The sequence below is a fragment of the Cyrtonyx montezumae genome, unplaced genomic scaffold, assembly GCF_038088225.1.
Source record: "Cyrtonyx montezumae isolate F1298 unplaced genomic scaffold, pur_monq_1.0 scaffold_3, whole genome shotgun sequence".
Classification (NCBI taxonomy): Eukaryota; Metazoa; Chordata; class Aves; order Galliformes; family Odontophoridae; genus Cyrtonyx; species Cyrtonyx montezumae.
The window spans coordinates 63960658-63973610 of record NW_027072034.1 but is presented as its reverse complement, the minus strand read 5'-3'; the positions used below and the strand labels follow the sequence as shown (position 1 = coordinate 63973610).

General features: G+C 35.3%; 1 protein-coding gene across 1 annotated transcript in view; it reads left to right on the top strand.

Moving 5' to 3' along the window:
* The window catches only part of NCAM2 (neural cell adhesion molecule 2), a 222339-nt gene that overhangs the window by 93267 nt on the left and 116119 nt on the right, over positions 1-12953 (top strand). The window contains exons 3-7 of the mRNA XM_065740855.1: positions 805-879; positions 1631-1837; positions 4009-4152; positions 6894-7031; positions 10265-10382. Coding sequence (XP_065596927.1) covers positions 805-879; positions 1631-1837; positions 4009-4152; positions 6894-7031; positions 10265-10382 — 682 coding nt within the window. The remainder of the gene's footprint in view (positions 1-804; positions 880-1630; positions 1838-4008; positions 4153-6893; positions 7032-10264; positions 10383-12953) is intronic.

Sequence of the window (12953 nt, the reverse complement as noted above, 5' to 3'; positions counted from 1 at the left end):
CTGTGTGAAGACACATTCACTGGGTTATAGAATCATAAGATAATTCAGGTTTGAAGGTAACCCAGCAGTTCTGTAGTCGAACAACCTTCTCATAGCACAGTGACCAGATTGTGCAAGGCTTTATCCAGTAAGCTCTTGAAAATTTCAAGAACTGAGACTGCGCAATCTTTGGGCAACCTGCTGCAATACACTATGAAGAAGTTTCTCCTTATGTCCAGCCTGAACGTCTCTTATTTCAATTCTTCAGATGTCTTTCATCCATCTTATTAATAACTTTCCACAGGCATGAGAAGATGACAGTTCAGTTCCTCTGTAGCTCTCTTCAGTTTAAAGAAGTGCCTCCAGCCTCTCCTCATTCATTGAGTACCTAGCTATACCCACTGTGTCAACCCTCACTTAACTATATCCTTGCTGAATATCATGGTGTTCCTACAGATGCATTCTTCCAATGACCTCATCCAGGTTATTTTTAAAGATTTTACATTTGGAAAAATCCAGACAGGACTGTGTGCTACTTCACTTGTTACTAACCTCAGGGTAGAGGATGACCCATTAACTGCTGTCTTCTAAGCCCAACCATCCAACTAGATTCTTAACAAACTTCCTGTCTGCTTGTTGTGAGTTTATGGGAATTGGCTTTGTCTGGAAGCTTAGAGAGACTATGTATTCTATATACTGCAGAAGATACAATGTTGGTATACAGCTTACATAGTAATAGTACACTGTGTAGAATAAGAAAATACAAAATATAAAATTCAAACATATGAATGAAAATGTGTTCACAAAATACTTTTTATTTTTCAGCTCTACTTCAGGTTTCAATTTCTCTTAGCAAAGTCGAACTCAGTGTGGGTGAATCCAAATTCTTCACATGTACAGGTGCGTATTCATGTTATTTTGAGATTATTTATTTTCTTAGATTTTCAACCTTATGCATGATTTGAAAGTGTACTAATCAATTCACAATATAAACTTAAAGTTGCATATTTTTATATATTCATATTGACTTGTGAGAACTGTGATAAATACATCTTCACTGGTTTCTCGGTTGCAGTCTATAAACTATTGATTTCAGATTCCAACAAACTATATTACTTAGTTTGAAATGTGTCTGTGTTGGAATAGATAATTTATGTCCACCGTGGTTTTTATTTTTTTTAAATACATGTTTAAACTAATGATTTAATAAGCTAATAAGCTAATCTGCTGTATCCTCTCTACTTAAAGAGTCTTTTCTGTAGTGACAGAAGTAAATTAGAAGAAAAGAGTTCGCTTTTGCTGTTGCCAGAAATGAATCTTAATGTTGCTGATTCGTGAACGTTCATTGAGAATGACATGTGACCAATTATAAGATGAAATGATTACTGACCAGACTCCCTTTCATTTCAAATTTTATATATTTCTGTGTTTATTTTTTCTTCTCAAATTCTGGAGCTACTAATTAACCTGTCTCAACAGTCACACCTTTGTCTGCGGTTTTACCTTTCTAATCTTTCTACAGAATTTCTCAGAACTCCTTCTCACAGTTCAGGAGTCTGTGACATTGTACAGAGATTGTGTATATGCATTACTTAATGTCTCCTTAAACTTCTAATGTTGGATGTTATTTATTTTTTTATTTATTTTGCAGCCATTGGTGAGCCTGACAACATAGACTGGTACAACCCACAAGGAGAGAAAATTGTTTCTAGTCAAAGAGTGGTTGTTCAGAAGGAAGGTGTTCGATCCCGTCTAATCATTTATAATGCAGATATAGAAGATGCTGGTATATATCGATGTCAAGCAACAGATGCTAAAGGACAGACTCAAGAAGCTACTGTTGTTTTGGAAATTTATCGTAAGTATAGTAATATCAAATAAAAAAAGAATATGTTTTGAAAGTCACTGCTATTGAGAAAGCAAACCCTATCAAAATATTGTCCCAGGCTCTGGAGTGTATTGTCCGAATAATTGTGTCTCCTGAAGTTTAGCTCACAGTTGAAGGTGACTTCATAATATTGCTGATTACTTTCTGTTTTTCCCTTAAAATACAATCTCTGTGGGTTGCACTGTGTGTTCCTCATTGAAAAGAAGGACTATGAAGGACTATTAGAAAAAATAAGTTTAATCAACCTTACTAGTTAAGTACAAATATATACACAACCTATTATAAGTATGCATGTAAATAGATATAAGAAGGGCCAAGTATATTAAGTGAAGTTTAATTTGTTAGTTTTATGTCAGTCTTCTTGTATTCTTGGCCTTGTATTGGAATCTTGGTATAAAGCATTGAAGCTTAATGTAATAAACAACTAAACTGCATTTCAGTTGCTAACAACTAATTGAATATATTTGAAAAGCAATTACATTCTATTGTGGCTAGAGATTCTTTGAGCATTTGGTTTTCTTTGAATTTACTTACATTTGCAGTATACTGTATTCTTTAGATCAGTCAAAATGACTGAAAGCTATGTATTAAGTACACTGAAAAGATATAAGCTAAGGGATATCTGGGTGAAAGGAGGGGACATTTGTTGACGTCCTTTCAGCTGAATTCTTCAGTAACTTCATTGGAGAGTAGTCCTTCATAAAAAATACATTTGTGGTTGGATTAAATGTTAAGGAATTAATTGCCTTGAGACAGAATATAATGAGTGGAATCATAAAGTACTGCTTCGGAAAGGTACGGATAACTCAGATAACAAAAGATATGCAATTCAAAAAGAAAAGCTATTGATAAAACAACCATCAGAATGATGATAGCAGTTACAAGGAATTACATGATGGCTTGAAAGCTGACAATTCAAACGATTGCGAGTTCTGTGGAATTCATTATTATGCTTTAAGCTGTCAGTCACTCCATTAGCAGGGTGCTGAGCATCGCTGAAATCTTTTGAAGTACTTGCATGTGGTAATTTTAAGAATTCTGAGGATAGACAAGCCCAAAGACCTATGCAAGAAATTGAAAGGTTTATGGAAACTAACATATAAAAGTGTAATTGTTCGTATTTGTAATGTATTATAAGGAAGAAGGCGGATGTACTGTGTAACTTGGTGAGAGTTTTTCTTCAGAGGTGGAAGCGTAGTCAAATACTTCAAGTATTTTAAACAAATACTTTATGAAAGTGGGCAAGATGCATATAACAAAAGCTTGCTCACTCTATTGTGGGAACCATATGGATTATTTGAGCCTACACTCGTGTCAGCGCAGAAAGAATTGCATCCTCTTGAATTTAATTGGCAGTGTTTGATTCTATGCAGAATTCTTTTGCATTTATTTTCTGCATTAGATCTTGGATAAGACTGTGATTTAATGCTATCTTGAAGTTCTTCTGCTGAATTCCCATAATACTGAACTTTTTCAACTCATTAATAAAATTAAATATTAACTATGATTGTTTGGAACCAGAAAAAGAAAATGCTGATCATGATTCTCCAGAATTTTAGTGCTTACTAAAAAAGTCTACAAATTCTTATGACAGTTATAGAAACTTTTCCCATATAGTTTCCTTTTTTTTTTTTTTAACTTATGTTTTTATTTAGCTGATAATTAGTCATAGTCAATGAGGCTATAGTTCCATTTTTCTAGTAAGACTTTTCTAAGTGGTTTCACTGGACATTTAAATGGAATGAGAACATGAGGAATTTGTTCAGTAATAAGATCATGAGGAATAAAACACAGAAGAGAGTAAAAAGGACTATTCTCTGAAAAACTAGAGTTTCAAAACTGGGTTCTGGAACATTGAAAACAATGAAAACATACTTATAAAACAAGCTCAGTTTTTGTAAATAAAACAAATGTTTTCATAATGCCAAATGATTGTAAAATCATTCCTAGAGATGGAAGGAATGTTCTGTCTTCAAGACCATTTTGAGTTTTATCTGAGAAAAATGTATTACGGAAATAATTCTGTATTATGCACAAGAGGAAGTCTTAATAGTTAACTATATTTAATTTGATATCACATTTAACTTCAGTACTAAGTGAACTGGAAAGTACTAATGGTATTCTGTTTTCTTCCTTTTTAGAAAAGCTAACTTTTCGGGACATAATATCTCCACAAGAGTTCAGACAGGGAGAAGTTGCAGAAGTTGTTTGCCGTGTTACTAGTTCACCTGCTCCCATTGTCAGCTGGCTGTATCGGAATGAAGAAATAACAACTCTTGCTGACAGTTAGTATTTTGGTAACTCTTTAAGTTATACATTTTAACTCACATTAAAATATTGTTGTTAAAGAAAATTACATTATGATGGGGAGTGTAATTTTATTAGCACATCAGTTAAGTGGAATTTAACCTGGTGCCGTGGTCTGTAAGAATCCAAATGTTATAGTATCCTTCCTTCTTTTTCTCAAATTGGAAATTTTCTGTAGGTATAACAAGAAGGTCCAAATGCCCAAAAGATTATTTGGAACTATTCTGCAGGAACTCCTTTTGGGCTGCATGCATGTAGGAGCTGAACATGTTTTCAAAACATACTCAGATAAATTTATCCATGCTAGCAAAGCTGTGATGCTTTCTCAGAGTCTGAGATGTACCAAGCAAACAGTGTGGACATTGGTGTACTTGCATATTAACTCTGAGACTTGAGGCTTGTTGTACTGTTGTTTGAAAAACTGAAGTAATCAAAAGTCTGTGCTGTAAAATTTATATCTTTTGTGACACAGAATAAAATGCTATTGTTTTATAATACCTTCTTTACTCATGAGAGTATTTCCTATTAACTGCTAGGTTGTGTAGGGACAGGGTCAGGAAAACCAAGATCCAGCTTGAACTAAACTTGGCAAGGAGTGCCAAGAAGAATAAGAAAGGCTTCTGCAGGTACCACTGCCAAGGAAAAAGGAAAGTCCAGGGGTCTGTACCTCCTCTAACGAGTGGCACAGGCAAACTGGTAACAACAGATAAGGAGAAGGCTAACTCAGAATACTCTTTTTTTTTTTTTTGCCTCAGTCTTCTCTGACAGCAGCTCATCAACCAGCACTCAAAGCCATAAATGTCCCTCCTGTTAGCAAAGATCAGATTCGTGACTATCTGAGGAACCTGAACTGAACATCTGCAAATCTTCGGGTCCCAGTGAGATGCATCTAAGAGTCCTGAGGGAATTGGCTGATGTAGTCAGCAAGCCACTCTCAATGATAATTGAAAAGTTGTGGCACTCAAGTGAATTCCCTGGTGGCTGGAAGAATGGGCAACATCACACCCATTTTTAAGAAGGGTAGAAGGATGATCCAGGGAACTATAACTTGTCAGTTTCACCTCTGTGCTGGGAGACATCATGGAGCAGATTATCTTGGAAACTATGCTAAGGCATGTGGAAGAGAGGAAGGAGATACAAAGGAACCAGCATGGCTTCACCGTGGGCATTTGACATGCCTGAGGGATGGGATGCTATTCAGTGTGTCCTAGACAGGCTTGAGCATTGAGCCCAGGAGAAAGAACCTCATGAGGTTCAACAAAGCCAAGTGCAAGGTTTGCATCAAAGTGCAAGGTTTGCACAAGGCAACCCAAACTAACCCAACCCAAACCTTGCCAAGTGCAAGGTTTGCACAAGGCAACCCAAACTATCAATTCAAGCTGAGAGATGAGAGTTTTGAGCACAAACCTTTTAGAAGTCAGAAAACACATGAGAATACTAGTGGCTGGAAAGCCACACATGAGCTGGCCATGTGCCCTCACAGGCCAGAAAGCCAGCTGTATCCTGGGCTGCATCAAAAGAAGCGTGGCCAGCAGATTGAGAGAGGTGATCTTGCCCTTTTACTATGCTCTGGTGAGGCCTCACTGGGAATACTGCATCCAGATGTGATGTCCTCAGTGCAGAAGAGGTATGGACCTGTTAGGGTGCATCCAGAGGAGGGCCACTAGATATGTCACACCTATCCTATGAGGACAGGCTGAAAGAGTTGGGGCTGTTCAGCCTGGAGAAAAGAAGGCTGCAAGGTGACCTGATGGTGGCCTTACAGTATCTAAAGGGGAGCTACAGGAAAGAAAGGGACACAGGCTCTTTCTTTAGTAGGGTCTTTGATGATAGGAAGGGAGAAATAATTTCAAACTAAAAGAGGAGAGATTTAGATTGAATATGAGGGAGAAGTCTTTACAGTGAGAGTAGTGAGATACACCAGCACAGGTTGCTCAGAGATGTGGTTGGTGGACCTATCCCTGGAGACTTTCAAGGTCAGGCTGGACCAGGTTCTGAGCAGCATGATCTAGCTTGTGAATGTCCCTGTTCATTGCAGGAAGTTGGACTAGATGGCCTTTTAAAGGTCACTTCCAAATTTGAAAGTTCTATGATTCTACTGTATCCAATTTATTTTTCTTCGTCAAAAGTTGAAGAAGTATGCAGTCAACATTCCCCATTCTTTTTTTCTGTTGATAAATGAACCCTCAATGTTTCAACATTTTAAAGAAATGTTCTCTGTTTCTTTCATCTATCTCACATATTAACAATACACATTAGCAGAAAGTTTACCAAAGTTAAAAAAGGAGACTAGACTTCAACTTTTTTCAAAACATATTGAAGCGCAGTTCTCTGGGAATCACATAGCAATAGGAAAGAAAAAAATGATTTCATTTGTTCATGATAGTGTGTGTTAGTGGCACTGGTATTCAAGCATGGCTTTAATAAACTAGACATAATTAATGTAAGCACATTGAGGCTGTCAGTGTCCTGTAAACCTGTACAGTTGAAGCAGAATTAAATTTTCTCTTTACATTTCTGTCTTCACTTTCTGATAGAGTTCCAGGTAATGGAAAAGAACTCACATAGCTTTTTTTTTTTGTGTGTGTGTGTGTGAAGATGTATATGCGTATGTTTTGTGAACAAACTCTTAGCTGTTTTGGAATATAAATGCTGTGTTTGTGTTGTGTTGTGAGGAAATGACAGGTAACACCACTTAATCTTTTCCATTACTTTCTAGATCGATTCGCAATATTAGCAAACAATAATCTCCAAATTCTTAACATCAATAAAAGTGATGAAGGAGTATACCGATGTGAAGGAAGAGTGGAAGCCAGAGGAGAGATTGACTTCCGGGATATAATTGTTATTGTGAATGGTAAGGAGTAAAGGTTTCTGAATTGACTTCTTAATTTAGCTGATTGCCATAGCCTTAGTTTTAAAACATATCAGCTTCTAAGAGGCCTAACTGAATTGATTAATACAGCTTTCATGTTTGTTCAGAATTGTTTTCCTATAAAGGTAATCACTTGCTATTTAAAAAAAATGAGGCAGTATTTAAGTAGTATTCATTGCAGTTCATAGTATCAGAGTAGATGATTATGCAGAAGCTCAGTTGTTTATAATCATTTGAAGAATACTAACAATCACTGAAACTTGAGTTTCATATTTCAGTGTGTAGTTATTTATGTCAGTGTATTTTTCAATGCTTATGTTACTTGCTGTTAAAAACCTTCTGATTTTTCATAGTTATTTGGCTTTACTTCACTGTACGTATTTTATTAATCACTTCAGTTTAAAACCACCAGAAGTCACAAATACATTTTATTAAGAAGTATTGCATATAGATCCTTAACACTTTATTTTTAATGTAGAATCAAACAAGTTATCTGATAATTGGAATATAAGATTTTATTAGTTTCTTATAAAACTCTCACAAGGAATATGAAAAGATGTAGACAAATTCAGTTCAACCTCTCATAAATTCAGGGTTGACCTGTTGAAAAATAAATGTCTCTTCATATATTGTCTAGAAAGAGCGCAGATCATAGAGGACATTTTTTATCCATACATTCTGTTTAATGTCAGTGTTTCAGTGAAGCTGTTTCCATTGTGTTTTTCACTGAGTTTTAAATGCTTTGTCCTTGATTGGTCCTCTGCACACCTCTGTTTACTTAAGTCATTAAATAAGTTGCATTTTTGGTTAATTGCATTCTGGCAAACATTATTTAATCCATGTATTCAAGCAGCAATATTTGAAAGAGAACTCTTCAGGATTTCCTAGACAGCGTGCAGACAATGACAAGCAAATGGGCAATGAACTTGTGTGTTGTGATAGAATATAACAGTATGTGTCCCACACAGTGAAGTCCCTTCAACATTTTTTTAAGCAAATTACCCTTTGACTCCTAAATATATTCCAACAGTTCCAACACTTGATAATATTTAAAAATGTTGAATGAGATTTTATTCTGCTACTATCTGTATACGTGTATACAGGCATACGTTTTGAACACCCTTCACTTCTGTGTGATATATGCCACTGAGCTGAGGGAGATACCATCAGATTTCAAACTGTGGTCCCGCTTCACATCTTCTATTGGTAGCTTATATTCACAAATTTCTTTCCCTTTTTTGTATTTATTACTCTGGACAAGAATGCCAGTTCTGTAGTGTTGTGAGGAAAAGAGGTTTCCAACTGAGAGATTCTAACATTGCTCGTATAAAGTGGTATCAATTAAGAGCTATTTTCCACTTAATTTATATAGGAATAAATAGCTTTTCAGAGTTAAAACTGAGTGTGTTTAGCCTGACCACAATTGACTTTAATATTGATATTAAAATCAGAAAGAAACAAAAAATAGTAGTGTTTTTTGGTGAAAAGATAAAAAATGCAATCAGTGAATTGGCCTTAAATGTGTCTGGACTTTACCATTTCACTTTATGTTAGAAATGTGAGAGACTTACTAGCATCTTGCTTATTATATCCAAATCCGTTTGGCTTTTCCTCTTTTAGGTTCATTCTCTAGTTGTATCCTATGTACATAAAAGTACAGAACCAAAATAAACAGATTTCACTTCCCAGAAAGAGCTGTAAGAAAACTGATATTTGATTTAATTGTCATCATAGTATCTCTGGGAAGACTGAAACACTAAAGTAATTTGCTGAATTGAGTCATGGTCCTGTAGTTCTTAGTTGTGAGTAGAGAAGAACCTGCTACTGCTGGGGAAGGACTGATTCATCATCTCATGTCACTAACCCTATTTTCAGGTCAAAATGTTGGAATGCACTGCAAAATGTCTTAAGGAGTATGAAATATTTTCTATGCAACACTTAGAAATGCAAGATGGACAAGTTATTACAGCACAACCGAAGGAGTTTTATATGCTGTGTACTGCAATTTCAAGTAGGAAAGGATTGATCTGTGTAATACGTAAATTTCAGCACACTATGACAAAGAGTCAGAAGTACATTAAAACATTTACTGATCATCAATGATTCTGGGTCACTGTTTTAATAATTTCATATATTTAAAGTTCAGAAGTCGGAAAGGTTTCTGAGAGAGAACACTAAAAAGGTTTATTTTGCTCAAATATTTGTATTGTTTAAAACAACAGAATCTGATTCTCAACAGCTAGAAAGATGTGAGTTGCAATGGTAAGCCATAGACAATTTCATTGGGACTGCCCTCTGTCTGCTACTGAAAATGAAAGCTAAAAAGTATAACTGAGCTGTTCTAATGATAAGGTATTCTTGCTAGCAGAAAGCTATATTTTTTGTATTGTCTCTTCCTCTCATTTATTTTTCATGTATCTTCCTTCCAGTTTGCTGGGATTGTTTTTCTTTATTTACTTGAGAGTTTAATGGAAACAGAATAAGGACAAGTGTCTTAAAATGCCATATGAGCAGAGATTTTAAAGGCATCCTGTGAGTTGTCAGGTCTTTAATATTATTGCTATTTTTTCTGTTGGGCAGAGGTTCTCTGTGAATGGTTTTAATTTTATTAATGAATTTATCTTATAAAGGACAGACAAAATATGTCATCCACAGAGCACAATTACCAAAATGGATTGTAATTCCTAAAATAGATTGTGTCCATTTTGTCTGTCACATTTTATGTTCTTTAAGCTGGTGATACTCCTGCCCAGGAAATTCAGTGAACATAATTAAATATGTTTAGTGAATTCTCTTACTCTGTGATGATGCTACGTATTGACACATTTTTTTAAAGCAGTGTCTGATATCCGTTCATAGTTGTAGGTCTGCTGTGTAGTTGAACGAAAGGGAAAGAGACATATTTTCATTTAAAATAATTAAATTATCTGTAGTCATAACTTCTGAATGGTAGAGTATGTATATAACTGCTAGATTTGACTTCAGTCAGCTATAATGCAAATGGCAATGAAAATTGGCAGCTACCAAACAAGACGTATTTTGAGTTTATCCTAATTCAAAGAAGTTACAAATGCCCTGATAATATTAGAAGTCCGTCATTGTCTGTTTAAGAAAAACGGAGAAATACTTTAGCAAAGAATCCTGTGCTTTAAATTTCTTCCCAAACACAGAGTCTTGTATTTTACATTAATAGGAAATAATGTTGTATTTTCCAGTTCCGCCTGCAATTACCTTGCTACAGAAATCCTTTAATGCCACTGCAGATCGAGGAGAAGCAGTAACTTTGTTCTGCAGAGCCACTGGATCTCCTCTGCCAGAAATAAGTTGGTTTAGGTAAGTTCAGTTGAGATTGGTACATCGTAGCACATTGGTTTTTATTGTCATGATTTCATGTAATGCTCCGTAAAGTAAGCTGTGCAATCTTCACTACTTTACTGAAATTTAAAGCAATTTGCTGTTTATTTATCCTCTTGCAAAGCTAGATTCAGCATTAATAAGTGAATTATTATGATTATATATATAATATATAAATCATTTTAATAAGTGAAAACACAAATGTGAAACACCTTATTAATTTGATTTCTTCATATTTGACCGAAAAGTTGAAGCAGTTAGTCAATTCCTCCAAGAAAGTACAAACAGAAATCTCAGAACTTTTGCACAGGATTGCTTCAGGTAAAAAACATATACCATTATGCAATAAATAAATCACCAATACAGATCAGCAGTTCCAGCAACCAAAAAAATATAGCACATTTTTAAACCCAGTTCTAAATTCTAATTCTGCAAATCAGTGAAATTTTCATTAAGAAGGAGATACAGCTTCAAACAACCCTTCCATATACAAATGCTTCATTGTATAACTTTGAAATGTAGTTCATTATTTATTTATTTATTTACATTAATGGATTTTGAAATATGGAATTCTGTTAAAGTTCATGTGTGTTTTTTGATGATGTCATTAGGATGAACACTGGAAATACTTAGGAACATTTACTACGTAACAGTTGTAAAAACAGTTGTAAAAACACGAGTAATTGCATCCGTACATTTTATTTCAGGTGAAGTAAAAGGTCACTACATTTTGAAAATTACTTAGGGATTCCCATCAGTTACTAACCTCCTTTGTGATCTTTGAATACTGTTATTGATTTTTTTAATGTTAGTTTCCTTTGGCTGACACCTTTATCCTAACATGTCCTAGGGCAAATATGGAGTTAAATTATTCTCTTATAATTTCAGTGGCAGATATAAATGAATAGAACAAAAAGTTAATTCCTTCATGTGGCCTTGTTGTGAGACAAACCAGCATTGTTTTATTTGTTATGAAAGAAACTCTCTGATTACAGGTGTGTTTTTTCAATGCTTTATAAGTATTACAGTATGTGTTCAGGCTAAATGTCTTGGACAGGCACTTGTCTCTGCTGATCAGAAACTGCCTTCGTAATTTTCCTTCAGTTTGCCTGTCACTGGGACAACAAATTGTTCTACACCATTCATTAATTATCTTTCATACAGATTTTACAAATACTTGTCAGGTTAGTGTACTGTATACTGGATTTTAAATGAAAGCATATTTAAATATATCTGTTTCAGAAACCAAGTGAACTGTATTGGCTTGTGTTTCCCTTTTGTTTTGTTTTTTATTTTTATTTTTTATATTTTGTCTTATTAGGCTGAATTCTGGACAGGTAGAAAACATCCTTGCTTTTTTTTTGCTGATGGTGAGAGGTTGTAAATGGATAAGTAGAAAAAGTGCATGAAGTCTGTGACAGGAAATGTGGTAGGTATGTAAACTGGGAAAAAAAGATGGAAGGAGCTTAGTTTTTATATTCTGGAGGAAGCAAACTTGATCCAGTATTTCATAGAATCATAGAATGATTCAGATTGCAAGGGACCTTAGAAATCATCTAGTTTCAACCCATATTGTAGGCATGGACACCTCCCACTAGTCCAGGATTCTAAAAGCCCCATCCAGCCAGTCCCAGAAGACTTCTTGTTTCTGTTTTCCATTCAGAGTGAAAGATAAAGCTGCAAGTCAAAAGCCTCTTTTTTTGCTGTGTATCCCAGCAGTGTGTGCTCCCTAGGCATCTCGCTTTCAGCTTTAGAATAAGCCTTCGGTTTTGGATATTCCCTCATTTAATTTATTAGCCTCAATTTAAATTATACTGTATTGTGTTATTTTGCATCCCCACATCATGTTTAGTAAACTAACTTTAAAACTCAGATCATTGCTGCTGTTTTATTTATAAGACCATATCCTATCTCCCTACCCTTCTCCCTTTTGCCCTTTCTCCTTTCTCAGGGCATGGGTCCATGGGTCCCGCTGCCTCATTAAGCCACAAAACCAGACCTAAACAGTCCATGAACTGTTGACACCCCCATCCCCCCTCTTTTTTGGGCTGGTGTGTCTGCTGTCTCCCTGTCATGAACACAGATAGATGTAGTGTTAACTCCTTGACTGTTTTTCAGTGCATGTTCAGAGATTGTATTCAGCTTGTCTCAAATTATCCATTTGTAAAATGAGCAGGTATAATGAAGGGATTTAATGGAAGTCTGTTGTATGAATACATAGCTATGCTAAGGAAGAAAGTGCAGAGAGGGGTGAACTGTTAGTGAACAAGATGAAAAAACTTGTGGATGTTCCTCTTGTTATTTAGGCCTAACCACAAAATGCACTTAATACAAGGAATAGCAAATATATCTACTCTATCCCACTTTAAACACTTAAATAATGAGTATTCAGGAGACTTAAATAAAAGCTCTGATTGATAAAAAGGATGTGGACAAATTGTACTCCATTTGGTTGGGTTTTCATTATACTGTGTAGAAAGTACCTCTGTACCTGGTGATGTGGTTCAGCAGTGCTAAGGAACACTTCTATACACAGTGGAATGTTCTTTG